At 42.7% G+C, this 25,697-nt stretch overlaps 2 protein-coding genes across 4 annotated transcripts in view; both read right to left on the bottom strand.

Annotated features, from left to right (window-relative positions):
• Positions 1–1,162, bottom strand: part of LOC139392435 (protein tyrosine phosphatase type IVA 2-like) — a 47,823-nt gene extending 46,661 nt beyond the window's left edge. The window contains exon 1 of one of the 2 annotated variants that reach the window (XM_071140415.1): positions 840–1,162. The gene's annotated coding sequence lies outside the window, so the exon portion shown is untranslated. Of the gene's footprint in view, positions 1–835 lie in introns of both variants that reach the window. The other variant, XM_071140417.1, reaches the window with a different exon arrangement.
• Positions 1,163–7,605: 6,443 nt separating this feature from the next.
• The window catches only part of LOC139392083 (collagen, type VIII, alpha 2), a 98,784-nt gene continuing 80,692 nt past the window's right edge, over positions 7,606–25,697 (bottom strand). For both annotated transcript variants that reach the window (XM_071139802.1, XM_071139801.1), the window contains exons 2-3: positions 25,025–25,215; positions 7,606–10,386 (exon numbers count right to left, since the gene is read on the bottom strand). In XM_071139802.1, the coding sequence (XP_070995903.1) occupies positions 8,480–10,386; positions 25,025–25,181 (2,064 nt within the window). In that variant the 5' untranslated portion in view covers positions 25,182–25,215 and the 3' untranslated portion in view covers positions 7,606–8,479. The remainder of the gene's footprint in view (positions 10,387–25,024; positions 25,216–25,697) is intronic.

The following is a 25,697-nucleotide window of genomic DNA, read 5'->3' as shown; positions in this document are numbered from 1 at the left end:
TAGAAGCTATACGTATAGCTAGCTATAGATCAGTGGGTACTGTAGACTCATCACCTAGCAACTTAGCAAACAGGCTAATTATATTTGGCTAGCAAGCCTTCTCGATCAGTTAATTCATATAGAGGACAAAATATAACATTGACACAAGAAACGGTACCGCATGTCTTGGCCGATGTTTGTATGTAACTAATGTTTACCCAACAACGTTGACTAGCCCCTTCTCCGTCTATTAAGGCATGCAACTAACTACCCTGCTAAAGTTATGCTAACCAGCCGGTTACAAGCAAGGCAGTTCAGAAAATAAAAATGGGACACATTGGGCTGTAACTGTTAGTGTGGGTCAAACGAATAGCTGGCTAGCACTAACAAAGCTATCGGGGTTTATAAACAGAAACAAAACTAGTTCGAGTAATACTATGGCGTAGTTGGTTGACTAGCCACAATACCTCCTAGTTAGCTAGCTCGCGTCCGTTAGCGTGGTTAGCTTGCATGCTAACTAAACGAACGTTATCTTCCTATAGCTAGTTACCGGCGTTACGCAGGACTGGCTAACGTTAGCTGTTGTCGATGTTAAGGCTTTTTCGATAAAGCCTACTACTCGTTCGCTATTAAATGTTTAATTTAACTTGACGAACCTTGGTGTTTTGCCAACATTTTCTGTAGATCGGCGAAGCTGCAGTTGGAAAACGACTTATTTAGTTGCCATATTCCAGCGTTAGCAGGCTAGCCTTAGCTAGCTAGCTACTTTCTTCCCAATAAGACTGACGCTGTAGCGAAATAGTTATCTGGGTTTTTTTGTGTGACAATGTATAACGATATGAACAAGCGTTCTTACTTACAAAGAGCAGGCTGGACATTGAAAACCAGTGACTATCCCGGAGAATGTGGATGGGGAGCAGTAACTGCTGTCAGATCTTTTTAGTTCCTCTTGTGGGTGAGAGAGCTCACATCGGAACTGTTGGGAGGAGTTTCAAGGTGGTAATCTCGTTAACGTCACTCGGAACGCAAGAAAACTAGGGATCACAAAACAACAATGTTTAACAAATAGGCTGTTTTTTTTGTAATATTAAACTGGAATCCTCGAGATATATTCTTTATTTCAAATTGAGCAATGGTAATACCGCGTTCATGTGCTAGTCGGAACGAGGAATCTCAGAAATGTCTGATTTGGTAACTGGTTGTACCTATACACGTGCCGCGTTCAACGAATCAGCATATCGGACATTTCCGCTTTACCTGTTCCGACTATAAATGTTCCGACTCATCATCACCAATCTCTGAGTGACGAGCAAATTTCTGCAGTTGCTCTTCACCAACGTCATCCTGCATCCATCGCCTGTATTGTGGGAGGCTCTATTGCCAACCAATCATTCGGGTGTTTTTTTTACCCATGTGAATGTGACCAAAGACATGACTGAAACAAAGTCCAACTTTTCCGCAATTCATGTATACAATTGATATATGCAAATGAATGTGATTTTTGATGCTCTTTCTCACAGATTGATTGTACAATGTACACACATGATTTCAATTGGTTACTGTGTGATATGGGGGTTGCAGCCATCTTTATTTCGACATTATAAAGATAAACTTTTATAAACAATGGCAACACTGCCATGTTGATCTGAGCCTTGCTTTTGGAAAACCACATTATTGTCCATCTTTCATCTGTGGCAGATGCACCTGACTTCAATCCTGGACATTTGTCTACAGTCTGTTGCTTTCGCCTTAAAACTCAAACGCACCCATTGTGGTCCACCTAGTTAGATTACCTCCAGCCAAGCCTTGTCCTGTTTTACTAGCCATGTTATAGTATAACAAACAGTCAAGCGATGACGTATCGCTTGTTTTGTGTGATTGGCTATAGAAAATATTGGTCAGACACAGCCCATAGCTTTTTATTTATTTATATGGCTTAATCATTGATTAATCTAATGTCATGTTATGAATAAAGGAAATATAATGGTAACGCCATGTGTGAATATGTATCCAATATGATAAATCATGTTATTCTCGGACATTATTCTCAATTAACGAAATAGGTCCTCTGTTTTGGTCCATGTTACCTTTTAGTGAGACATAAACACCACCTAGTGGTCAATTGGACTGTCCCTTTATAATGGGGATTCTTATGAGAAACAGAACATTGAACAAAGCATTGTCAATGTCATTAAAATAATAAAGTAGCTTTTGACAAATGTGCCAACACTATATAGGCTTACTTGCACCCAAAACACCCATATCAACATAAAATGAGGTTGAGACCCAGACTCTTGAACAGATAGAGCCCAGGGCTGCGTTCAGTACAAAAAAAACGTATTTCAACATTCAATGAAACGGAAACTGTTCTGTTCTGAACGACCAGTTGAAAAACGGAGAGGGGTTTGGTTGTGGGTTGGGGAACGCTCCACTGCCATTTAAATACGTCACTCATTGCTTCCAGTCACACCCACCAAAAGGAGGAAACATAACTCAAAGTCTGTTGAAGAACGTTTTGGGGAAACGTGTCACGCAACATAGCAAACGTTTAATTGAACTGAACACCCTCGCAGATTGGTAAAAAAAAAAAAAAGGAATACATTTGATTTTATGTTTAGTCTATTTTCTCTGTTGTAACAGATTACCCATTGAACTAGCTAATTTCACATAAACTCTTGAATTTTAGAAATGTACCAGTCCCCCACGCGGCCGTTTCCTTCTCCCACCGAAGGAGTGTGTACTGCTGCTACAGTAAGGGATACAGCTGATACAGGCGTGAGTAGTAGTAGTAATCAAACAAACAAAAACATTGTGGGAGACAACGCGGATGTCTACAGAGACTAGATGGTGATTTCCAATAAAAGTTACATCATCTTGGAAGTACTTCTGAGTTGCGTGTTGTCGTCTGTCGTGGTCAGGTACAGGGAAGTAGTCAATTAAGAGGCAGATATCAGCAGCAGACCAAACTCAAATCAAGTAAAATAATAGCTATGATATTATTTTGACAGCATAATTAACTAGCTAGCTAACTACTGCAGCTGATTTAGGCCTGCGTAATCTACGTTCGCTATGATCAGGTAAAAGTCTGGCTAACACCTAACTCGAAGTCCTCCTGACTTCAGTCTGGAAAGGCTATTTTGATGTTGTCGGCACGATGCGTCGATAATGAGGGGAATGTTATTTTTTCCTGATTGGTTCTCCTCTGTGTCTTTCTCACTCAAAACCACGTGGACAACCACACAGCCCCTTCAAATACAACTGTTGGATTTTCAAATCCAAACCACATGAGGTCTCAATTCCCCAGGAAAGAAAAATACATTTGAGAGAACCAATCAATGTTCAGCCAGAAACAAAAGCACAACTCTGTGTGAATTCTGCATTAACAACGGCCTCCTGTCCAGACCAGTGTGTCGTAGCTCACCCTCCTTGTGAGTCATGTGAGTGGCTTCAGCTAGACTAGATAGGAAACCCCACTTTTCCCAACTGGACATCTTTGTGAAGAGTAGCAGCTCTTGCTTCCAGTGTGTGTGACAGGCAAAAACACACCGTCTGTTTGATGGATGTAGATGTGGTTGTTATGCTCAGTCTAGTGGAGTCCTTACCAGACCATGGAACATTGATACCATCAGGTGGCTCTCTTCTAGATAAGACACCATACACATTACTGGTTATTCTCCAGAGTGACTTGAGGCCAATATCTTCATTGGTACAGTACATACCATTCTGAGAGCAAATTTGATAGCCTATGTACAGTCTTTTATACTAAGCCCCAGACACAGTAAGCATACACTACTAATACTCCCTGTAACCAAATGTGATGTGTGTTTCACATGGATGTGAAATCTAGAAAAAAATCAACACAGATATACAATAAAGTATTTATTGTTTTGGTATCAATACAATCAAGTACTGTAGATGTTGTATAAGCAGACAAAACATTTTCAATCAAAAAGAGTGCATTTTATACCCATATTGCATAGAGGGCACACAATAGCCATGTATAAGACAAAACAAAATCCTATAGGTTGATACATTGTACATTACACAAAAAAAGCATGTTTTTTTAAAATCCACAAAAAGAATCCTTCATGAACAATGCTAGAATGCTAACTAGGTGTTCTAAATGATCTCGTTCAACGCTGTTAAATACCATTTATACCATCTAGTCTTCGGTGGGCGGTTTTGGCGTTACAGTTAAATTATCACAAATGTATAAAGACATCTTCATTAAGGTCATGTGCAAATTAAAATGCCCATTTGTATCTATCTCATTTGTATCTATCTCCAAACTATAACATCTATCTCCAAACTATAACATATATCTCCAAACTATAACATCTATCTCCAAACTATAACATCTATCTCCAAACTATAACATCTATCTCCAAACTATAACATCTATCTCCAAACTATAACATCTATCTCCAAACTATAACATCTATCTCCAAACTATAACAAAAAAATATCCCTTAAAACCGAAGCAAGGCGTATTTTTTAGAGTTTTTTTAATCATTGAATAGAAAACAAGTCTAATCAGTTTATGATCAAGGCAGTACATTTGGGAAAAATTATTTGCACACACTGCAAGCTCTGAAACCAAGTGACATTGTCTATGACAAGGAATAGACAAAAGGAGAGTAACAGTCTGTCCGACCACACCACTCAAAAATGGCTTTCCGAATGTCTGGAATACAGTACATAACAAGAACAAGTCTTGAATTGTCTAGTAGACTTACACAACAGTAATGATACACAAACTTTGCTTAAGGATGTTCAGGTTCTGATGAGAGGATTAGGGGCACCGAGACTAGTGAGAGTGCATTGGATAAACCTAAAACACTGAACGTGAGACACGAGGCTCAACTCAGTCAAAACCGATGACCGTTTCTCCAGAACATTTCAAAAACATCATTCTTTAGACACAGCTATACAGCAATTGTATTAATATCCCTATGTTCATTATTCTTCTTATTTACCACAGGAACCTGGATAACCATTGTGAATGAATGTTGGCCTCAGGTTCTCAATCTGAATACAACTTCTACTCTTGGGTATTGTTACAGAAAGATAACTCAAAATCTAGGAAAATAAATGGGTGCTACCTACCATTCTGCTATATCCACCATGAATAGCATCAGGGCAGTCTAAATGGTGTATTCTCACCATTGATGACAAATAGTAAATATATCTAATGCTGGAAACATACTATATGATGCCCCTACATTGAACTTACAGCAAGGGAGTGTGATATACTGTATGATATAACCTTGAGCCCAAGGTCACTGGAAAATTAAGGTCTTCACGATAAACCTTAATGTTTTTATTCCAACATTACTGTCGTCTTACTTTGAATACATTTCCCACGTGTCTATTTGACGTTTCTTCTCTTTGCATGATATGTAGCCCACTACTACTACTACCAAACCAAATTCTCCTCTTTGCGACATTGACCAAGCTATAGGACCATACACGTGCCTTTAGGTAACCTTCATGATGACACACATGTCCTATTTGAACCACATCAGATCTTCAATTCAAAACTGTGGTGGAGTATTAACTAGAAGTGCATGACTCAGAAAGCATGTTCCATGGTCTCTGAAGTTCATCTTTCACCCAGGTAAAGTGTTAACGGCTGGAAGTTAAAAAATAAATACAGACAGAAACACTGTACTGCACTAGGAGAACTCACACAGCAAACACCCTTCTCACCTTTGTCCCACCGTTTCTCCCAGAAATAACAGAGCCATGTTAGCTGTTATGCAATAACAATTTCACAACCACAGGGCCTCTCTCCCTCCCTCCCTCCCTCCCTCTCTGTCAGTCTCTCTCTCTCTCTCTCTCTCTCTCTCTCTCTCTCTCTCTCTCTCTCTCTCTCTCTTTCTCTCTCTCTCTCATGACTTATTATGGAGATTCATGTATGGTCATTTCCAAAAGTTAACCTTTCATATCCTGTCACAAAACTTCCAATAGGAATATACTGTGGCAACATCAGTTGTTCCATTTAACCAAGCAATGGACAAACCATTTTAGTTGTGGATGTATCTTTAGGTGGAAAATGAATGTATAGCCTTTATGTTATACTGTGGCTTATGGAGGATTATACATTGTTACTGTACATTTATCATCACAATGAGATAATAACTATAGCACCAAATATTGGGAGCGTTGTGTAAGATCATTTGAACTGCACCCAATGCACCCATTGGGTTTCATCTGAACCTTGAAAGGGTTACTCTGTAGAAACAGGTTGGATGGCCTTTAGCCAGTTGTTAATGTGATTTGTAGTTGTGATGTGCTTTGTAGTTTGTAGACAGAATGAGGCTTTTAATGTGAGCTATCCCTCAGAACGTTCACTCTAAATGTTAATGTGAAAGGTACTAGGGCATTGATTGCTCGGCCGCAGCCATGGCGTTAGCGGACACAAGAAGCAGTGATGTCATCAATATGTGTGTGCCATAGAGCACGCAATGAGGATGACATGGGAGCTGCAATGCAGGTAGTAAATGGGAATACCCACAGAATGGATCGATGCAGGGAAACATGCCATTGATCCGAACGCATTTGGCCCACAATTTCTGTCTGTTAGCTAATGCATAATGTATTTATTAATATAATGATTAACTTACACATTTATTCATATATTTATTTATTTGTCTATTTAATGTGTTCTATATACAGTATTTATAATTCTTTAGGTTACTGGTTACTATTGATGCTTTGTCAAAGAAGAGGAAACGGGGGAAAGCATGGTTAGTCTTGGATGTTTAATACTGCTGTCTCTATGTGTCCCCTGCTTTGTGTGGATCTTACACAAGTTGGATAGAGCAATGACTTCTTATTGGTCAAGTCATAGCCAGGATCCAAAACCGTCACCAGCAATGACTTCTTATTGGTCAAGTCATAGCCAGGATCCAAATGCAATGACTTCTTACCAGCAATGACTGACTCTTATTGGTCAAGTCATAGCCAGGATCCAAAACCGTCACCTTCTAGAATGACCAGCAATGACTTCTTATTGGTCAAGTCATATCCAGGATGACCAGCAATGACCGTCACCTTCTAGAATGACCAGCAATGACTTCTTATTGGTCAAGTCATAGCCAGGATCCAAAACCGTCACCTTCTAGAATGACCAGCAATGACTTCTTATTGGTCAAGTCATATCCATGATCCAAAACCGTCACCTTCTAGAATGACCAGCAATGACTTCTTATTGGTCAAGTCATATCCAGGATCCAAAACCGTCACCTTCTAGAATGACCAGCAATGACTTCTTATTGGTCAAGTCATATCCATGATCCAAAACCGTCACCTTCTAGAATGACCAGCAATGACTTCTTATTGGTCAAGTCATAGCCAGGATCCAAAACCGTCACCTTCTAGAATGACCAGCAATGACTTCTTATTGGTCAAGTCATAGCCAGGATCCAAAACTGTCACCTTCTAGAATGACCAGCATTGCTTTCAGCACCGGCCTCTCATAGAACCAGAAAATTAGCACCCAACAGACAACTAGAAGTTGACTGTCAAAACATCAGAGCATACTGATAAACAATGATCCATCGATCCCTATAACAGGTATTCAATTATTATTTTTTTAAGTAAAGTGAAAAGTATTGGATATTATTTCACGTAAGGAATTGTTTATTGAATATACTCTTCATACTGTATGTGTAATGGTACATCTTTATGTGAAATATTGATTTAAATAGGAAGGACGCGCACACAGAAGGAAATGGGAGTTTTTTTGTGCAGGAAGTGACTGCAGCCAGGGGAACCAATCAGAGCCCCAGGGTCTGACGATTTCATCCTACTGATGTCAGAGCATTTGGGTAGGATGTGCAGTCACATGGGTAGGTCTAATGCTACGTTCATAACCAAGTGGGAAGGTGGTATTTACCGCATACGACTGGGGGGAAAAAAAACACTTTAACGCTCCTCTAACTTTAAATGCAACAACAAAACATTATTTATAAAAAGCAAGCTATTAATATGGTTTTTTAAACACTATAATATTTTACAAGCACGATAGCTGTTAGCCAATCGCCGTTTCTCAATGAGTTCAAAGAACGTGATTGCATCCAAATGGTATTTACCACCTTCCCAAATAGTTATGAACGCAGCATAATAACTGTTACTTAGACAAAGTAAGGCACTTAATACTCCGAATCCAATAAACAACAACAATACAGACAACAATGACAAAATAATAATAATAATAACAATTATGACAATAATAATAATTATAATAATATAAGCTAAAAAAACAAACACGTAAAAATAAAAAAAACAACATTTTAAAGAAAGAGATAAAAACAGAGCACAGCATGAAGTATCCTTCTCCTGCTTTTTAATTCTCCATCTTCCGTTCACAACGTCTTTTCCTGTCGTTGTTGATGTTGTTGATGATAACATTACACAGGTGGTGTTATTCTGGCTGCCGGTGTTTTGATACAGGGACATCAGAAGGCACCCTAGGTGATAGTTGACTAGCAGGCCATTATGTGGGACAGAGCAGGAACCCTGAGAAGGACGAGTGGATGTATTCGGTGGAGTAGAGCCCGTTAGCCTGATCCGAGGGCATCTGCATCCACACCTGGTCGTTCTCCTTCAGCTCAAGGACGGCACTACCGGACGCCTGGTCCATGTAGCCCTTCTTGTACTCGTCGTAGGTGTATGTGGCTGGAACATAGTTCTTGTACAGTGCCACCCACAGACTGAATCCCTTTACGTGCACGTGGTAGGCAAAGTAGTAGACGCCAGACATGGGGCTGGTGAAGATACCGGTGGCAGGGTTGTAGGCATTCTGCCCGTTGTACAGGGTCCTGTCGAACTTGATGGGCATCCCAGAGGGAGGGAAGGCTGTGGTGAGTATGGCTGTAAAAGCAGGTGCCAGGGTGGCGGAGAGATCTGCACGGCCAAACTGTGGTTTTCCGTTCCTCCCGTCTGGTACCTCGTCCCCACCCAGCCCTGAATCCGTTAGCCCAGCCACCCCGGTTTGTCCGTTTCCTGCAGGGCCAGGGGGTCCGGGTGGCCCTGGAGGACCGGGGTTGCCGTTGAGTCCAGAGTTGCCTGGTTTTCCTGGGGGACCTTGGGGACCTGGAACTCCTTTTTCTCCGAGCTTGCCCAGACCTGGAAGACCCGGCAGCCCAGGTTCGCCCTTCAGACCTGGGATACCCTGTGGCCCCATTGGCCCTGAAGGCCCCTGCAGACCGGGGATTCCAGACTGGCCTCTTGGTCCTGGAGACCCAACAAACCCAAGCTCCCCTTTTGGTCCAGGATTGCCTAAAAGTCCTGGGTTTCCTGGCAGGCCTATGTGCCCTGCCTCGCCTTTGGGCCCAGGTTTTCCGATAGCCCCGTTAGGGCCCGGGAGCCCTTTGTCTCCAGAAATGCCTGGTTTTCCAGACATACCACCAGGACCCTGGTCCCCTCTGATCCCTGGCAGACCTGGATGCCCCTGTGGACCCAACTCTCCCTTCAGGCCGGGCATGCCGTGTTTTCCTGAAAGCCCCATGGGGCCCTGTATTCCTGGTGGTCCTGGTTGTCCATCTGGGCCCATGTCTCCTGGCTGTCCCGCCATCCCAGGCTCTCCCTTATCTCCAGGGACGCCTGGTCCCCCGAAAAGGCCCTTGTCTCCCTTTGTCCCTGGTAGACCAGGTTTTCCGTAGCCAGGACCTCCAGGAAACCCTGGAGAACCCCTCTGTCCTGGCTCACCTTTAGGCCCAAGTGGACCGGGTCCTCCAGGCAATCCATCATTACCAGGCTTGCCCAATCCAACGGATCCTGGCTGGCCTTGCAGCCCTGGACCTCCAGCCTTCCCTGGCTCTCCTATTCCTCCTGGGAGCCCCTGGTCCCCTTTAGGCCCAGAAGGACCAGGAAGCCCGTCAAGTCCTGGTTTTCCCATGCCCTGATTACCAGCTGGCCCTGGGGGGCCCCTGAGCCCATTGGGGCCCCTGGTTCCTGGCAATCCAGGATTCCCATTGCCATTCTCTCCCTTGAGTCCACGCTCCCCAGGATTTCCAGGCCCACCTTTCTGTCCTGGTTCTCCACGAGACCCAGGTTGGCCACTCCCACCTGGAAGGCCAGGTTTGCCATTAAGAGACAGGCCAGCTGGGCCGGGGAGACCTGGTTGACCTGGAAGTCCTCTGGGACCTGGTTCACCCCGGAGTCCAACCTCGCCATTATTCCCAGGCATCCCCTTAATTCCCCCTTTTCCTGGGAGACCCGGAAGTCCTGGCTTCCCAATGCCCGGAAAGCCTGGAGGCCCCTGAAGGCCAGGCTGGCCATTGAGACCTGGTTTCCCCAGCCCTGGTTTTCCTGGAAGTCCCGAGGGCCCAGTTGGGCCTCTAGGTCCAGGTTTTCCTTGGGGCCCTGGCTCGCCCTTTACGTCCATCATGGGTGGCATGTCTGTAGGAGAAAATGGAAGATCATGTGATTACCTGTTCATCCCCTTTCAAATCCTTCATTATCTTACAAAATGTATCTTAAATGTTGAAAAATGAAACATTTCCAAGGATGCGTCCCAAATGACATCTCCAATGCTTCCCAAATTCCCTATATAGTGCTCTACATTTGACCAGGGCCCTAAAGTAAATAAGGTGCTGTTTGGGACATAGCCCCAGTTTTTTTTTTCTTTAGTCAGTGACTTGGCTCTGTAAATAGATGAACAAAAGGTTTGTATATACAGTGCCTTGCGAAAGTATTCGGCCCCCTTGAACTTTGCGACCTTTTGACACATTTCAGGCTTCAAACATAGAGATATAAAACTGTATTTTTTTGTGAAGAATCAACAACAAGTGGGACACAATCATGAAGTGGAACAACATTTATTGGATATTTCAAACTTTTTTAACAAATCAAAAACTGAAAGATTGGGCGTGCAAAATTATTCAGCCCCTTTACTTTCAGTGCAGCAAACTCTCTCCAGAAGTTCAGTGAGGATCTCTGAATGATCCAATGTTGACCTAAATGACTAATGATGATAAATACAATCCACCTGTGTGTAATCAAGTCTCCGTATAAATGCACCTGCACTGTGATAGTCTCAGAGGCCCGTTAAAAGCGCAGAGAGCATCATGAAGAACAAGGAACACACTAGGCAGGTCCGAGATACTGTTGTGAAGAAGTTTAAAGCCGGATTTGGATACAAAAAGATTTCCCAAGCTTTAAACATCCCAAGGAGCACTGTGCAAGCGATAATATTGAAATGGAAGGAGTATCAGACCACTGCAAATCTACCAAGACCTGGCCGTCCCTTTCAGCACATACAAGGAGAAGACTGATCAGAGATGCAGCCAAGAGGCCCATGATCACTCTGGATGAACTGCAGAGATCTACAGCTGAGGTGGGAGACTCTGTCCATAGGACAACAATCAGTCGTATATTGCACAAATCTGGCCTTTATGGAAGAGTGGCAAGAAGAAAGCCATTTCTTAAAGATATCCATAAAAAGTGCTGTTTTAAGTTTGCCACAAGCCACCTGGGAGACACACCAAACATGTGGAAGAAGGTGCTCTGGTCAGATGAAACCAAAATGGAACTTTTTGGCAACAATGCAAAACGTTATGTTTGGCGTAAAAGCAACACAGCTTAACACACCATCCCCACTGTCAAACATGGTGGTGGCTGCATCATGGTTTGGGCCTGCTTTTCTTCAGCAGGGACAGGGAAGATGGTTAAAATTGATGGGAAGATGGATGGAGCCAAATACAGGACCATTCTGGAAGAAAACCTGATGGAGTCTGCAAAAGACCTGAGACTGGGACGGAGATTTGTCTTCCAACAAGACAATGATCCAAAACATAAAGCAAAATCTACAATGGAATGGTTCAAAAATGAACATATCCAGGTGTTAGAATGGCCAAGTCAAAGTCCAGACCTGAATCCAATCGAGAATCTGTGGAAAGAACTGAAAACTGCTGTTCACAAATGCTCTCCATCCAACCTCACTGAGCTCGAGCTATTTTGCAAGTAGGAATGGGAAAAAATGTCAGTCTCTCGATGTGCAAAACTGATAGAGACATACCCCAAGCGACTTACAGCTGTAATCGCAGCAAAAAGGTGGCGCTACAAAGTATTAACTTAAGGGGGCTGAATAATTTTGCACGCCCAATTTTTCAGTTTTTGATTTGTTAAAAAAGTTTGAAATATCCAATAAATGTCGTTCCACTTCATGATTGTGTCCCACTTGTTGTTGATTCTTCACAAAAAAATACAGTTTTATATCTTTATGTTTGAAGCCTGAAATGTGGCAAAAGGTCGCAAAGTTCAAGGGGGCCGAATACTTTCGCAAGGCACTGTATGTCCCTAAGACAGCACTCAATAACCCTGGATTGGCAATAAACTATAATTGATTTTTCAGTTGATTGAAAGAGGCATTCCGTTCAAGTCACAGTAAACTGAATTGAAAAACCTACAGTGAATACTGTATAGATATGGTTCTACATACAGTATAGATATGGTTCTACGTTAGTGCCAGTGTGCATCTGCATTTCCAAATTCATGTCATTGTCTAATTAGTTTTGTTTGTCAAGACAATGATGCAGGGAATTCAGGAACAGTACCCAGGTTAGGTTCTCCTTTAGGGTGTTGAATATTGGACTAGCTGATCTAGTAGGAAGTTGGCTAAAGAAGAAAAACAACTGGAAGCGAGACTGAACCGTTTTTTTTTGACAAGCTTTGACCCACAGTAGCTTAGATCAACACTTGGTTTGGTATGAGGTTTAGGTAAACACCATTAAGTAGCCACTGGGAGTTTAGAACTGGACACGTGGATTTAACAACAACAATCATCCCATTCGTCTGTCCTGTCATTGTTGATGATACATTTGTATTTTGACTTACACTTATTAGAATAAAAAACATGAGCTAGCGCACACCCAGAACAATTATTTTGTGTGGAGGTACTGAATAACGGCGAATAAACTATATGAAATAAAGAGAGTCGCACACTCCATATTTAAACTCCACCCTGAAGACGGCACAGTGATGCCGAAATGTTGGTGATTTACTGGGAGTTTATATATGGAGTGTGCGATTCTCTTTATTTTTTATAGTTTATGACATACATTTATTAAACATCATCAAAATAAAGTAGATAGGAATTTCTGTTGATTTCCTGGCAATTTTGTACTTAAATTAACTTAACTACAGGCAATAACTATTGAGCAATACTGAAGTGTCTTGATTTTCCACTTATTGTGTTTGTGGAAGAGGTAATACCAATGCAATTTACTTTCATGGCCAATAGGTGGTGGTAGCTGCTTGCCATTTACACAAGCCATAGAAAGACAACAAGACGTGTGAATCCAGAATAGAATGGCTGTGTGTCCAGAATGGCTGATGTAGGCTACCACTTGTTGATCACATCCATCATTGAACTCTAAAACCAGGGTATAGGCCTCGTTTATGCTGGCAATAGGATCCATCTCATGTCAAAACTTCAGGTAGAGTATCTTCATAGACATAGGAACGGACAAAGGTAGCCAACATCATAGATGAATGGACATTAGGAGTCATAGGAGATGATTGTGAACTACAGGAAAAGGAGGAGCGAGCACGCCTCCATTCTCATCGACAGGGCTGTAGTGGAACAGGTTGAGAGCTTCAAGTTCCTTGGTGTCCACATCACCAACAAGCCTATTCCCCCTCAGGAGACAAAAAAGATTTGGCATCAAAAGGTTCTACAGCTGCACCATCGAGAGCATCCTGACTGGTTGCGTCACTGCCTGGTACGGCAACTGCTCGTCCTCCCACCGCAAGGCACTACAGAGGGTAATGCGTACGGCCCAGTACATCACTGGGGCCAAGCTCTCTGACATCCAGAACCTCTACACCAGGCGGTGTCAGAGGAAGCCCCTAAAAAAATTGTCAAAGACCCCAGCCACCCCAGTCATAGACTGTTCTCTCTGCCACCGCATGGCAAGCGGTACTGGAGCGTCAAGTCTAGGACCAAAAGGCTTCTCAACAGTTTTTACCCCCAGGCCATAAGACTCCTGAACATCTAATCAAATGGACTATTTGCATTGTACCCCCCCCCCCCCAACCCCTCTTTTAAGCTGCTGCTACTCTCTGTTTATCATATATAAATAGTCACTTTAACTCTACAGTCATGAACATACTACCTCAATTAGCCCCGCTAACCGGTGCCCCTGCACATTGGCTACCTGGACAATCTGCATAATGTCCCCCCAACCACCACCCGCCAACCCCTCTTTTACGCTACTGCAATTCTCTGTTTATCATATTTGCATAGTCACTTTAACCATATCTACATGTACATACTACCTCAATTAGCCCGATTAACCGGTGCCTGTATATAGCCTCACTACTGTATAAAGCCTCACTACTGTATATAACCTCGCTACTGTATATAGCCTCACTACTGTATATAACCTCACTACTGTATATAGCCTCACTACTGTATATAACCTCACTACTGTATATAACCTCACTACTGTATATAGCCTCACTACTGTATAGAACCTCACTACTGTATATAGCCTCACTACTGTATATAACCTCACTACTGTATATAACCTCACTACTGTATATAACCTCGCTACTGTTATTTTCACTGTCTTTTACTGTTGTTTTTATTTCTTTACTTAACTATTGTTCACCTAATACCCATGAAAGGAACTTGTTTTGAGGCAGCTAGGAGCCCTTGTCCCCTCGTAGAATGTAATGATCTAGAATATTTTCAGTGACTCTCGGCACAAAAGGCACTCGACAAAGAATATGGTAAATGCAGTAGCTAGGGTCATGTTTGGTCAGGAGTGCAACTTTCACTGCATTTCTGTCCCCCCCCAGTTTTATCATTGGAATGTGATACAAAATGAGGCAACGGTGTGCTTTAGGACCACGCGGACGCCTCCGAGTGGTCGGGGAGGCTGTTTGAAGTGTTTATCCGACCCCCAAAAAAGTAATAATTTTGGTGGGGTAAATTGTCCCCCCACTTCTAAAACCAAAGTTGCGCCCCTGTGTTTGGTTATGGGAAGCTGAGAGAGAAATCACTGGTCGTTAGGCTACTGTTTATTTAGCTCCACTGTGGGGGAAACATTGTGACACGCACATGCCTACAATCACTCTTGCTAACACATTACGTCACGAGAGAGAGAGAGAGAGAGAGAGAGAGAGAGAGAGAGAGAGAGAGAGAGAGAGAGAGAGAGAGAGAGAGAGAGAGAGAGAGAGAGAGAGAGAGAGAGAGAGAGAGAGAGAGAGAGAGAGAGAGAGAGAGAGAGAGAGAGAGAGAGAGAGAGAGAGAGAAATACAAGTCATTTGAATTGAATTGAGAGGGAGGGCTGGAGGCATAGACAGAGAAATTAATTCAAACATCAATTGAATCCGATGCTCTCTCTTTATCTCTCTCTCACACTTACTTTCGCCTCTTCTCCTTCTCACACACTAAGTTAATGTAGCATACGTAAAAGAAACTGAACACAAATGAACGCAACGTGTTACAGTTCATAAGAACATCAGTCAATTTTTTAAAAATCATTAGGCCCTAATCTATGGATTTCACATGACTGGGAATACAGATAAGCATCTGTTGGTCACAGATGCCTTTAAAAAAAATTATGGGTGTGGATCAGAAAACCAGTCAGTATCTGGTGTGACCACCATTTGTCTCATGCAGTGCAACACATCTCCTTCACATAGAGTTGATCAGGCTGTTGATTGTGGCTTGTGGAATGTTATCCCACCCCTCTTCAATGGCTGTGTGAAGTTGCTGAATATTGGCCGGAATTGCAACACGCTGTCGTACACGTCGGTCCAAAGCATCACAAGCTTGTTCAAATGGTGACATGTCTGGTGAGTATGCAGGCCATGGAAGAACTGGGAAGTTTTCAACTTCCAGGAGTTGTGTACAGATCCTTGCAACATGGGGCCGTGCATTATCATGCTGAAACATGAGGTGATGACAGCAGATGAATGGCACGACAATGGGCCTCAGGATCTCGTCATGGTGTCTCTGTGCAATTAAATTGCCATTGATAAAATGCAATTGTGTTCGTTGTCCGTAGCTTATGCTTACCCATACCTTAACCCCACCGCCACCATGGGGCAATCTGTTCACAATGTTCATCAGCATTCCGCTCGTCCCCACAACGCCGTACATGCTGTCTGCCATCTGCCCAGTACAGTTGAAACTGGGATTATTCCGTGAAGAGCACACTTCTGCAGCATACCAGTGGCCATCGAAGGTGAGCATTTGCCCACTGAAGTCGGTTACGAGGACGAAGACCCTGGTAAGGATGACGAGCACGCAGATGAGCTTCCTTGAGGCGGTTTCTGACAGTTTGTGCAGAAATTATTCGGTTGTGCAAACCCACAGTTTCATCAGCTGTCCAGGTGGCTGGTCTAAGATGATCCCACAGGTGAAGAAGCCGGATGTGGAGGCCCTGGGCTGGCGTGGTTACACATGGTCTGCGGTTGTGAGGCCGGTTGGACATACTGCCATATTCCCTAAAATGACGTTGAAGGCGGATTATGGTAAAGAAACAAACATTACATTCTCTGGCACCAGCTCTGGTAGTCATTGCTCCAGTCAGCATGCCAATTGCAAACTCCCTCAAAACAAGACATCTGTGGCATTGTGTTGTTTGACAAAACTGCACATTTAGAGTGGCCTTTTACTCTCCCCAGCGCAAGGTGCACCTGTGTAATGATCATACTGTTTAATCAGCTTCTTGATATGCCACACCAGTCAGGTGGATGGATTATCTTGGCAAATGAGAAATGCTCACTAACAGGGATGTAAACACATTTGTGCACAACATTTTTGAGAAATAAGCTTTCAATGCTTATGGAACATTTCTGGGATCTTTTATTTCAGCTCATGAAACATGATACCAACACTTTACTTGTTGCTTCTATTTTCTTGTTCAGTATAGATTCCCTACATACTGGTCTTGACGAGAAGAAAAAAAAACTGTTCACGGAGGTTCTCTTCTGCGCTGTTCAACCTGTCCAGTAAATGTTGAGGAGTTGTTAAAGCTGCAATATGTCACTTTTTGTGCTACCCGATCAAATTCACATAGTATTGTGAGTTATAGATCTGTCATCATCGTTAGAAGGAAGTCTATGAAGTGGTAGATCTGTTCTATGAGTGCTATTTCTATACTTCCTGTTCTTAGGGTTTGTTTTTGAATCTTTTGCTTTCGGTTTAGTACACCAACTTCAAACAGTTGAAAATTAAATATTTTTCGTTTTTGAAAATATGTTTTATTGCGGTTTAGATGGTACAATGATTCGATACACCAGTGGTCACCAACAAAGATCACTTTCTGAGTCAAATTACAAGCCGAGATCTACTGCTCAGATTTTTTTTTAGATATGAAATGTAAGCATATGCAACATCAACCAATTAAAAACAATTCTGTAGCAATGAGGTTTGTGCAGTAAGCTATAGGCCCAATACATTATCACTGCATATTGGCTATGGTTGAATTGCAAATGTTGTTCTTCTCAGACCATTTGAAATTAATTTGTTGTTTTACTTGTGAGGCACAGCTGAGTGAGCATAATAATTTGTTATATTACTTGTGAGGCACAGCTGAGAGGGCATAATATTTTGTTGTTTTACTTGTGAGGCACAGCTGAGAGGGCATAATAACTTGTTGTATTACTTGTGAGGCACAGCTGAGTGAGCATAATAATGTGTTGTTAAACTTCTTCACAACAGTATCTCGGACCTGCCTGGTGTGTTCCTTGTTCTTCATGATGCTCTCTGCGCTTTTAACGGACCTCTGAGACTATCACAGTGCAGGTGCATTTATACGGAGACTTGATTACACACAGGTGGATTGTATTTATCATCATTAGTCATTTAGGTCAACATTGGATCATTCAGAGATCCTCACTGAACTTCTGGAGAGAGTTTGCTGCACTGAAAGTAAAGGGGCTGAATAATTTTGCACGCCCAATTTTTCAGTTTTTGATTTGTTAAAAAAGTTTGAAATATCCAATAAATGTCGTTCCACTTCATGATTGTGTCCCACTTGTTGTTGATTCTTCACAAAAAAATACAGTTTTATATCTTTATGTTTGAAGCCTGAAATGTGGCAAAAGGTCGCAAAGTTCAAGGGGGCCGAATACTTTCGCAAGGCACTGTATTATGCTTGTTTTTTGGATACAAAAATATTTCCCAAGATTTAAACATCCCAAGGAGCACTGTGCAAGCGATAATATTGAAATGGAAGGAGTATCAGACCACTGCAAATCTACCAAGACCTGGCCGTCCCTCTAAACTTTCAACTCATACAAGGAGAAGACTGATCAGAGATGCAGCCAAGAGGCCCATGATCACTCTGGATGAACTGCAGAGATCTACAGCTGAGGGTGGGGGACTCTGTCCATAGGACAACAATCAGTCGTATATTGCACAAATCTGGCCTTTATGGAAGAGTGCCAAGAAGAAAGCCATTTCTTAAAGATATCCATAAAAAGTGTTGTTTAAAGTTTGCCACAAGCCACCTGGGAGACACACCAAACATGTGGAAGAAGGTGCTCTGGTCAGATGAAACCAAAATTAAACTTTTTGGCAACAATGCAAAACATTATGTTTGGCGTAAAAGCAACACAGCTCATCACGCTGAACACACCATCCCCACTGTCAAACATGGTGGTGGCAGCATCATGGTTTGGGCCTGCTTTTCTTCAGCAGGGACAGGGAAGATGGTTAAAATTGATGGGAAGATGGATGGAGCCAAATACAGGACCATTCTGGAAGAAAACCTGATGGAGTCTGCAAAAGACCTGAGACTGGGACGGAGATTTGTCTTCCAACAAGACAATGATTCAAAACATAAAGCTAAATCTACAATGGAATGGTTCAAAAATAAACATATCCAGGTGTTAGAATGGCCAAGTCAAAGTCCAGACCTGAATCCAATCTCATTGAGCTCGAGCTGTTTTGCAAGGAGGAATGGGAAAAAATTTCAGTCTCTCGATGTGCAAAACTGATAGAGACATACCCCAAGCGACTTACAGCTGTAATCGCAGCAAAAGGTGGCGCTACAAAGTATTAACTTAAGGGGGCTGAATAATTTTGCACGCCCAATTTTTCAGTTTTTGATTTGTTAAAAAAGTTTGAAATATCCAATAAATGTCGTTCCACTTCATGATTGTGTCCCACTTGTTGTTGATTCTTCACACAGTTTTATATCTTTATGTTTGAAGCCTGAAATGTGGCAAAAGGTCGCAAAGTTCAAGGGGGACAAATACTTTCGCAAGGCACTGTAATTTGTTGTTTTACTGGTGAGGCACAGCTGAGAGAGCATAATAACTTGTTGTATTACTTGTGAGGCACAGCTGAGAGAGCATAATAACTTGTTCTATTACTTGTGAGGCACAGCTGAGAGAGCATAATAACTTGTTGTATTACTGGTGAGGCACAGCTGAGAGAGCATAATAACTTGTTGTATTACTTGTGAGGCACAGCTGAGAGAGCATAATAACTTGTTGTATTACTTGTGAGGCACAGCTGAGAGAGCATAATAACTTGTTGTATTACTGGTGAGGCACAGCTGAGAGGGCATAATAACTTGTTGTATTATTTGTGAGGCACAGCTGAGTGAGCATAATAACTTGTTGTATTACTTGTGAGGCACAGCTGAGAGGGCATAATAACTTGTTGTATTACTGGTGAGGCACAGCTGAGAGAGCATAATAACTTGTTGTATTACTGGTGAGGCACAGCTGAGAGAGCATAATAACTTGTTGTATTACTGGTGAGGCACAGCTGAGAGAGCATAATAACTTGTTGTATTACTTGTGAGGCACAGCTGAGAGGGCATAATAACTTGTTGTATTACTGGTGAGGCACAGCTGAGAGAGCATAATAACTTGTCGTATTACTGGTGAGGCACAGCTGAGAGAGCATAATAACTTGTTGTATTACTGGTGAGGCACAGCTGAGAGAGCATAATAACTTGTTGTATTACTAGTGAGGCACAGCTGAGAGAGCATAATATATATATTTTTTTTTTACTGGACTGATGGCCTGCATCTGATGGTCAGTCTGAGAGGAGCGAGGGAGTATCTGATGGTCAGTCTGAGAGGAGCGAGGGAGCATCTGATGGTCAGTCTGAGAGGAGCGAGGGAGCATCTAATGGTCAGTCTGAGAGGAGCGAGGGAGCAGTGTTGACACCTGAAATGGTTCAGAATGGGAACACTTTGCCTTCCCGGCACTAGGGCTGCCTACCGCCAAAAACACAAAACCATTTTTTTTAAAAATATGAACGCAAGGCTTTATCGTTAGGTTTTATAAAGACATGTTTGGAGATCGACTAGGAATGTCTTGGAGATCGACTAGGAATGTCTTGGAGATCGACTAGGAATGTCTTGGAGATCGACTAGGAATGTCTTGGAGATCGACTAGGAATGTCTTGGAGATCGACTAGGAATGACTTGGAGATCGACTAGGAATGTCTTGGAGATCGACTAGGAATGTCTTGGAGATCGACTAGGAATGACTTGGAGATCGACTAGGAATGTCTTGGAGATCGACTAGGAATGTCTTGGAGATTGACTGGTTAGTGACCACTGCTCTACGCTATACATTGCTTGTTGTCTCACATAAACTGAAATTAAGAGAACTATTCCAATTTTTGCAAACAGGAAATGGCAGAGCAAGTTCTGCATATTGCACCTTTAAAGTCCAAAAGCGGATGTCCCGTCACAGGCTTTCTTTCCTTTTCCCTTGAAAACCAGAACCTCCAGTTGTTGGGGACTCAAATACAAACACAGTGTCTGACTGTCTAAAGTGAAAAACAGTGGTAACGGCAACCAGATGGTGGGATGAACAAGGCCTACCAGAGTCTAGCACACACAGACACACACACACATACTGTGCAGGGCCTAGCGGAACCCAGCGGAGTTCAGAAAACAGTGGGCAATCAGAGCCTCATCAGACCTAGTGAACCCCTGCCAATTCCTTCTAGACCCAGAGAAGGCAAAGAGGCGTAGTCTCCTCACTGTCTTTTTACTGCCCACCAAGGACAAATAAGACACAGGCTTTACTACACAAATATATGTGTCTGTCCTGTCTCGATCTGGGATGGCCTCCATATCAAATATACAACCTGGATGTCGGTGAGGGAGAAATGGATATACTGTTTTCTTCTCTGTGTGAGTGGTTTTTGTGAATGTCTCTGATGATATTTTGTCCTACTAGTAGTTTGTCCTTATGAACCCATGTTTGGATATTTGTCCTAATTATATAAATCATGAGGTTCCTTGATCCAAGCAATAGTACTGGCTCTCTGGGAGAGGCAGTGAGATGCTGCTGGCTGTCTGGGAGAGGCAGTGAGATGCTACTGGCTGTCTGGGAGAGGCAGTGAGATGCTACTGGCTGTCTGGGAGAAGCAGTGAGATGCTACTGGCTGTCTGGGAGAGGCAGTGAGATGCTACTGGCTGTCTGGGAGAGGCAGTGAGATGCTACTGGCTGTCTGGGAGAGGCAGTGAGATGCTACTGGCTGTCTGGGAGAGGCAGTGAGATGCTACTGGCTGTCTGGGAGAGGCAGTGAGATGCTACTGGCTGTCTGGGAGAGGCAGTGATATTCTACAGGCTGTCTGGGAGAGGCAGTGAGATGCTACTGGCTCTCTGGGAGAGGCAGTGAGATGCTACTGGCTGTCGGTGAGATGCTACTGGCAACCTCAAACTTCAAATCAAGACAATGACAATGGATTTGGATGGATCAATATCTTGTGATGGTTATAATATTCTGGTGAAGACTGTTATAACAAAGCAGGGTACAGTGCATTCGGAAAGTATTCAGACCCCTTCACTTTTCCAAAAACATTTTTACATTACAGCCTTATTCTAAAATGAATTGAATTGCTTTTTCTCCCCATTTCAATTTACACACAAGACTCCATTATGACAAAGCAAAAACAGGTTTTAGACATTTCTGCTAATGTGTTAAATAATAAAAAACTGAAATAGGATATTTACATAAGTTTTCAGACCCTTTACTCAGTACTTTGTTGAAGCACCTTTGGCAGCCTTGAGTCTTCTTGGGTATAACCCTACAAGCTTGGCACACCTGTATTTGTGGAATTTCTCCCATTCTTCTTTGCAGATCCTCTCAAGCTCTGTCAGGTTGGATGGGGAGCATTGCTGCACAGCTATTTTCAGGTCTCTCTAGAGATGTTCAATCGGGTTCAAGTCCGGGCTCTGGCTGGGGCACTCAAGGACATTCAGAGACTTGTCCCGAAGCCACTCCTGTGTGGTCTTGACTGTGTGCTTAGGGTCGTTGTCCTGTTGGAAGTTGAACCTTCACCCCAGTTTGAGGTCATGAGCGGGTTTTCATCAAGGATCTCTCTGTACTTTGTTCTGTTCATCTTTGCCTTGATCCTGACTAGTCGGTCAGTCCCTGCCGCTGAAAAACATCCCCACAGCATGATGCTGCAACCCCCACGGTTCACTGTAGGGACTGTATTGGCCAGGTGATGAGCGGTGCCTGGTTTCGTCCAGACGTTTGGTATTCAGGCCAAAGAGTTCATTCTTGGTTTCATCAGGCCAGATAATTTTGTTTCTCATGGTCTGAGTCCTTTAGGTGCCTTTTGGCAAACTCCAAGCGGGCTGTCATGTGCATTTTACTGAGCATTGCCTTCCGTCTGGCCACTCTACCATAAAGGCCTGATTGGTGGAGTGCTGCAGAGATGGTTGTCCTTATGGAAGGTTCTCCCATCTCCACAGAGGAACTCTAGAGCTCTGTCAGAGTGACCATTGGGTTCTTGGTCACCTCCCTGACCAAGGCCTTTCTCCCCTCATTGCTCAGTTTGGCTGGGCGACCAGCTCTAGGAAGACTCTTGGTGGTTCAAAACTTCTTTCATTTCAGAATGATGGAGGCCACTGTGTTCTGGGGACCTTCAATGTGTTGGTACCCTTTTCCAGATCTGTGCCTCGACACAATCCGGTCTTGGAGTGCTACGGACAATTCCTCAAGGCTTGGTTTTTGTTAGGTACTGTCAACTGTGGGACCTTATATAGATAGGTGTGTGCCTTTCCAAATCATGTCCAATCAATTGAATTTAACACAGTTGGACTCCAATCAAGTTGTAGAAACATCTCAAGTATGATCAATGGAAACAGGATGCACCTGAGCTCAATTTCGAGTCTCATAGCAAAGGCCTGAATACTTATGTAAATAAGTTTCCAAATATGTATAAAAAAAATGTTTTGCTTTTTCATTATGGGGTATTGTGATGTCATTATGGGGTATTATGATGTCATTATGGGGTATTGTGATGTCATTATGGGGTATTGTGATGTCATTATGGGGTATTGTGTGTAGATTGATGAGCACATTTGTTTTATTTAATTCATTTTAGAAAAGGCTGTAACCTAACAGAATGTGGAAAAAGTTAAGGGGTCTGAAAACTTTCCGAACGCACTGTTTTTGGGAGGCTATTGAGTTGAATAGAGTGGGAGAACTCTATCTGACCTCACTATCTGTAAGATATTAGGGAAGAGCATCATTACCTTGCTTACATCTACAGTTTTATAATACACATGCTAACCATTGTAATCAAAGTGCTGAACTTTGAACTCTATCTGTCGACAATGAAAGATACAGGGAGCGTTGGCTTCTTTCTTTAATCTAATTTATCTCTGTGTTTTCCTAGAAGAGAGGTACATTTTCACTGTCGGGGAATGTAATGTTCTCTCTGGCTCAATCATCATCAAAATATCCCTATTTCCAACAATCCACTTTCTCTCTCCATCCCCTCCTTTAGCACATAAGGTTCCTCTGAGAACTCTTGCCCGATAAATAACCTTTGAGTTAAGTCTGGGGTTCTAAATGTGGCATCTAAGGTTCTTCAGAATTTTAAAAGGTTCTTGAAATGTGTTTCATAGCACACAGCAAATTTGCCAGTATTAACTGGTGTTGATTTTTCAGTGTAACATGTCTGGTGTTTAATTCAAGAGTTAAATTAACACTGCAAAGAGTTCAGTTAAATTAACACTGCAAAGAGTTCAGTTAAATTAACACTTAGTGGTGTAAAATAACCCCAGTGTTGGTGTTAATAACCACAGTTAAACCAAAACCACGCCCATCATTAAAACATTTTCCAGCATGCTCTATTGGAGGTTGATCTTTAGAAATGTTTGTTTCAATATTTTTGAATTGATCTTATGCTACTCGATATAACATATATTGTTCTAAACTATTCCAGTCGGTTACTTGGACTTATTGCACTTGTTACTGAAATGGTTGTTCCAGTTTAGATGTTTAAGTTGGTCTCATTTCTTAGTCTTCCCAACCCTAGCAATGATTCGATTCTTAATGCAGGTTGAGGGTGAATAATAATTCAAGTTGTTAGATATCTCCCACTCTCGCTGGATTCCCATAGGAATTACACATCACTTTGCAAGCCAGCATAATGTGACTTGGAGGCCTGATGTGGCCTGTAACCCATGAGTTTCAGGCCACTGTATTAGAGTAAAACTAGGCCCTCAGAAGAAATCCTTATAAAATATACACTATATTGTCTAAAATAATTGATTTTAATAACAACACTTAGGATCTCACTTGGTGAAGACCACAAGACTGAACATTTATTAATTCAACTGGTAATTTTAAAATTCACTCAAAAAGGCACTGTGGGAAATATATAAATACGGCTTAAAACCCTACAGCGGGGATATCTAATTCCGGTCCAGGAGTTCCGAAACATTTCTGGTTTAGGATTTTTGTATGATTCTTCAGAGACCTTAAAATGGTTCAGCCTTGGCATCGCTCTTAAGAACCTCCTCTGAGTTGTTTTCCCATCCTCCTTCTCTTTGGCCTCCTCTCCCATCTCATCTCTTCTCTCCTATATTTCTGAACCAGAGCTTCTGTAAGCCACATCTAAGCATTCATATGCATTCAATCTTGGCTGTGGCTTCTGCAGGCAGAGGCTGCTATGCAGGCTTAAGCTAGTGGGTAATCAGTGAAAACCTTTCCTCCTGCTTCCCGCATTCCTTAACCACTGGGTGACGTACTACACACACACACACACACGCACACACGCACATGCACACGCACACACTCACCGAGGTACTGTCCCTTGCCCTCTCGAAAGGGAGGTCCCACAGGGCCCTTCATCATGGGCTGCATGTACTTCATCTGGGGCATGGGGGGGTAGCCTCCTCCAAGGACACGGCCCCCCAGCAGCAGCAGCACACAGACAGGAGCCAACAGCATGGTCATCTGACTCCCCGGCTCTAGGTTTAGCTGCTAGCAACTGGAATGGAGAGAATGAGATAGGGAGAGGTTGAGATATTCGTGATTGTTTGGTGATTGGACTGTGTGTGAGAGAGAGAGGGGAGAGGAGAGGGGTGAAGAGAGAGAGAGAAAGAGAGAGAGAGAGAGAGGTGAAGAGAGAGTGAGAGAGAGAGGTGGAGAGAGAGTGAGAGAGAGTGAGAGAGAGAGAGAAAGAGAGCGAGAGAGAGAGAGAGAGCAGTGGTAGCACAGGGGTTGGTACTTGACTGGTTGAATATGTTTATATTTGATCATGTGTGAAGAGGCTTCATGCCCTTGACATCACAAGAGCTTAGATTTGGGTCATTCCAGAGAACAAAACCGTATTCTCAAAATGCCAAAAAATACTCAATACTCAGATGATGCAGAACATATCTGGTTATCATTAGAACTCTGGTGCCAGTGAGTCAGTCTGGTTAACATTAGAACTCTAGTGCCAGTGAGTCAGTTCGGTTAACATTAGAA

The sequence above is a fragment of the Oncorhynchus clarkii genome, chromosome 32 (assembly GCF_045791955.1).
Source record: "Oncorhynchus clarkii lewisi isolate Uvic-CL-2024 chromosome 32, UVic_Ocla_1.0, whole genome shotgun sequence".
NCBI classification, from domain to species: domain Eukaryota; kingdom Metazoa; phylum Chordata; class Actinopteri; order Salmoniformes; family Salmonidae; genus Oncorhynchus; species Oncorhynchus clarkii.
The sequence above is the reverse complement of the archived record's forward strand: the minus strand, read 5'-3'. Positions and strand labels throughout refer to the sequence as shown.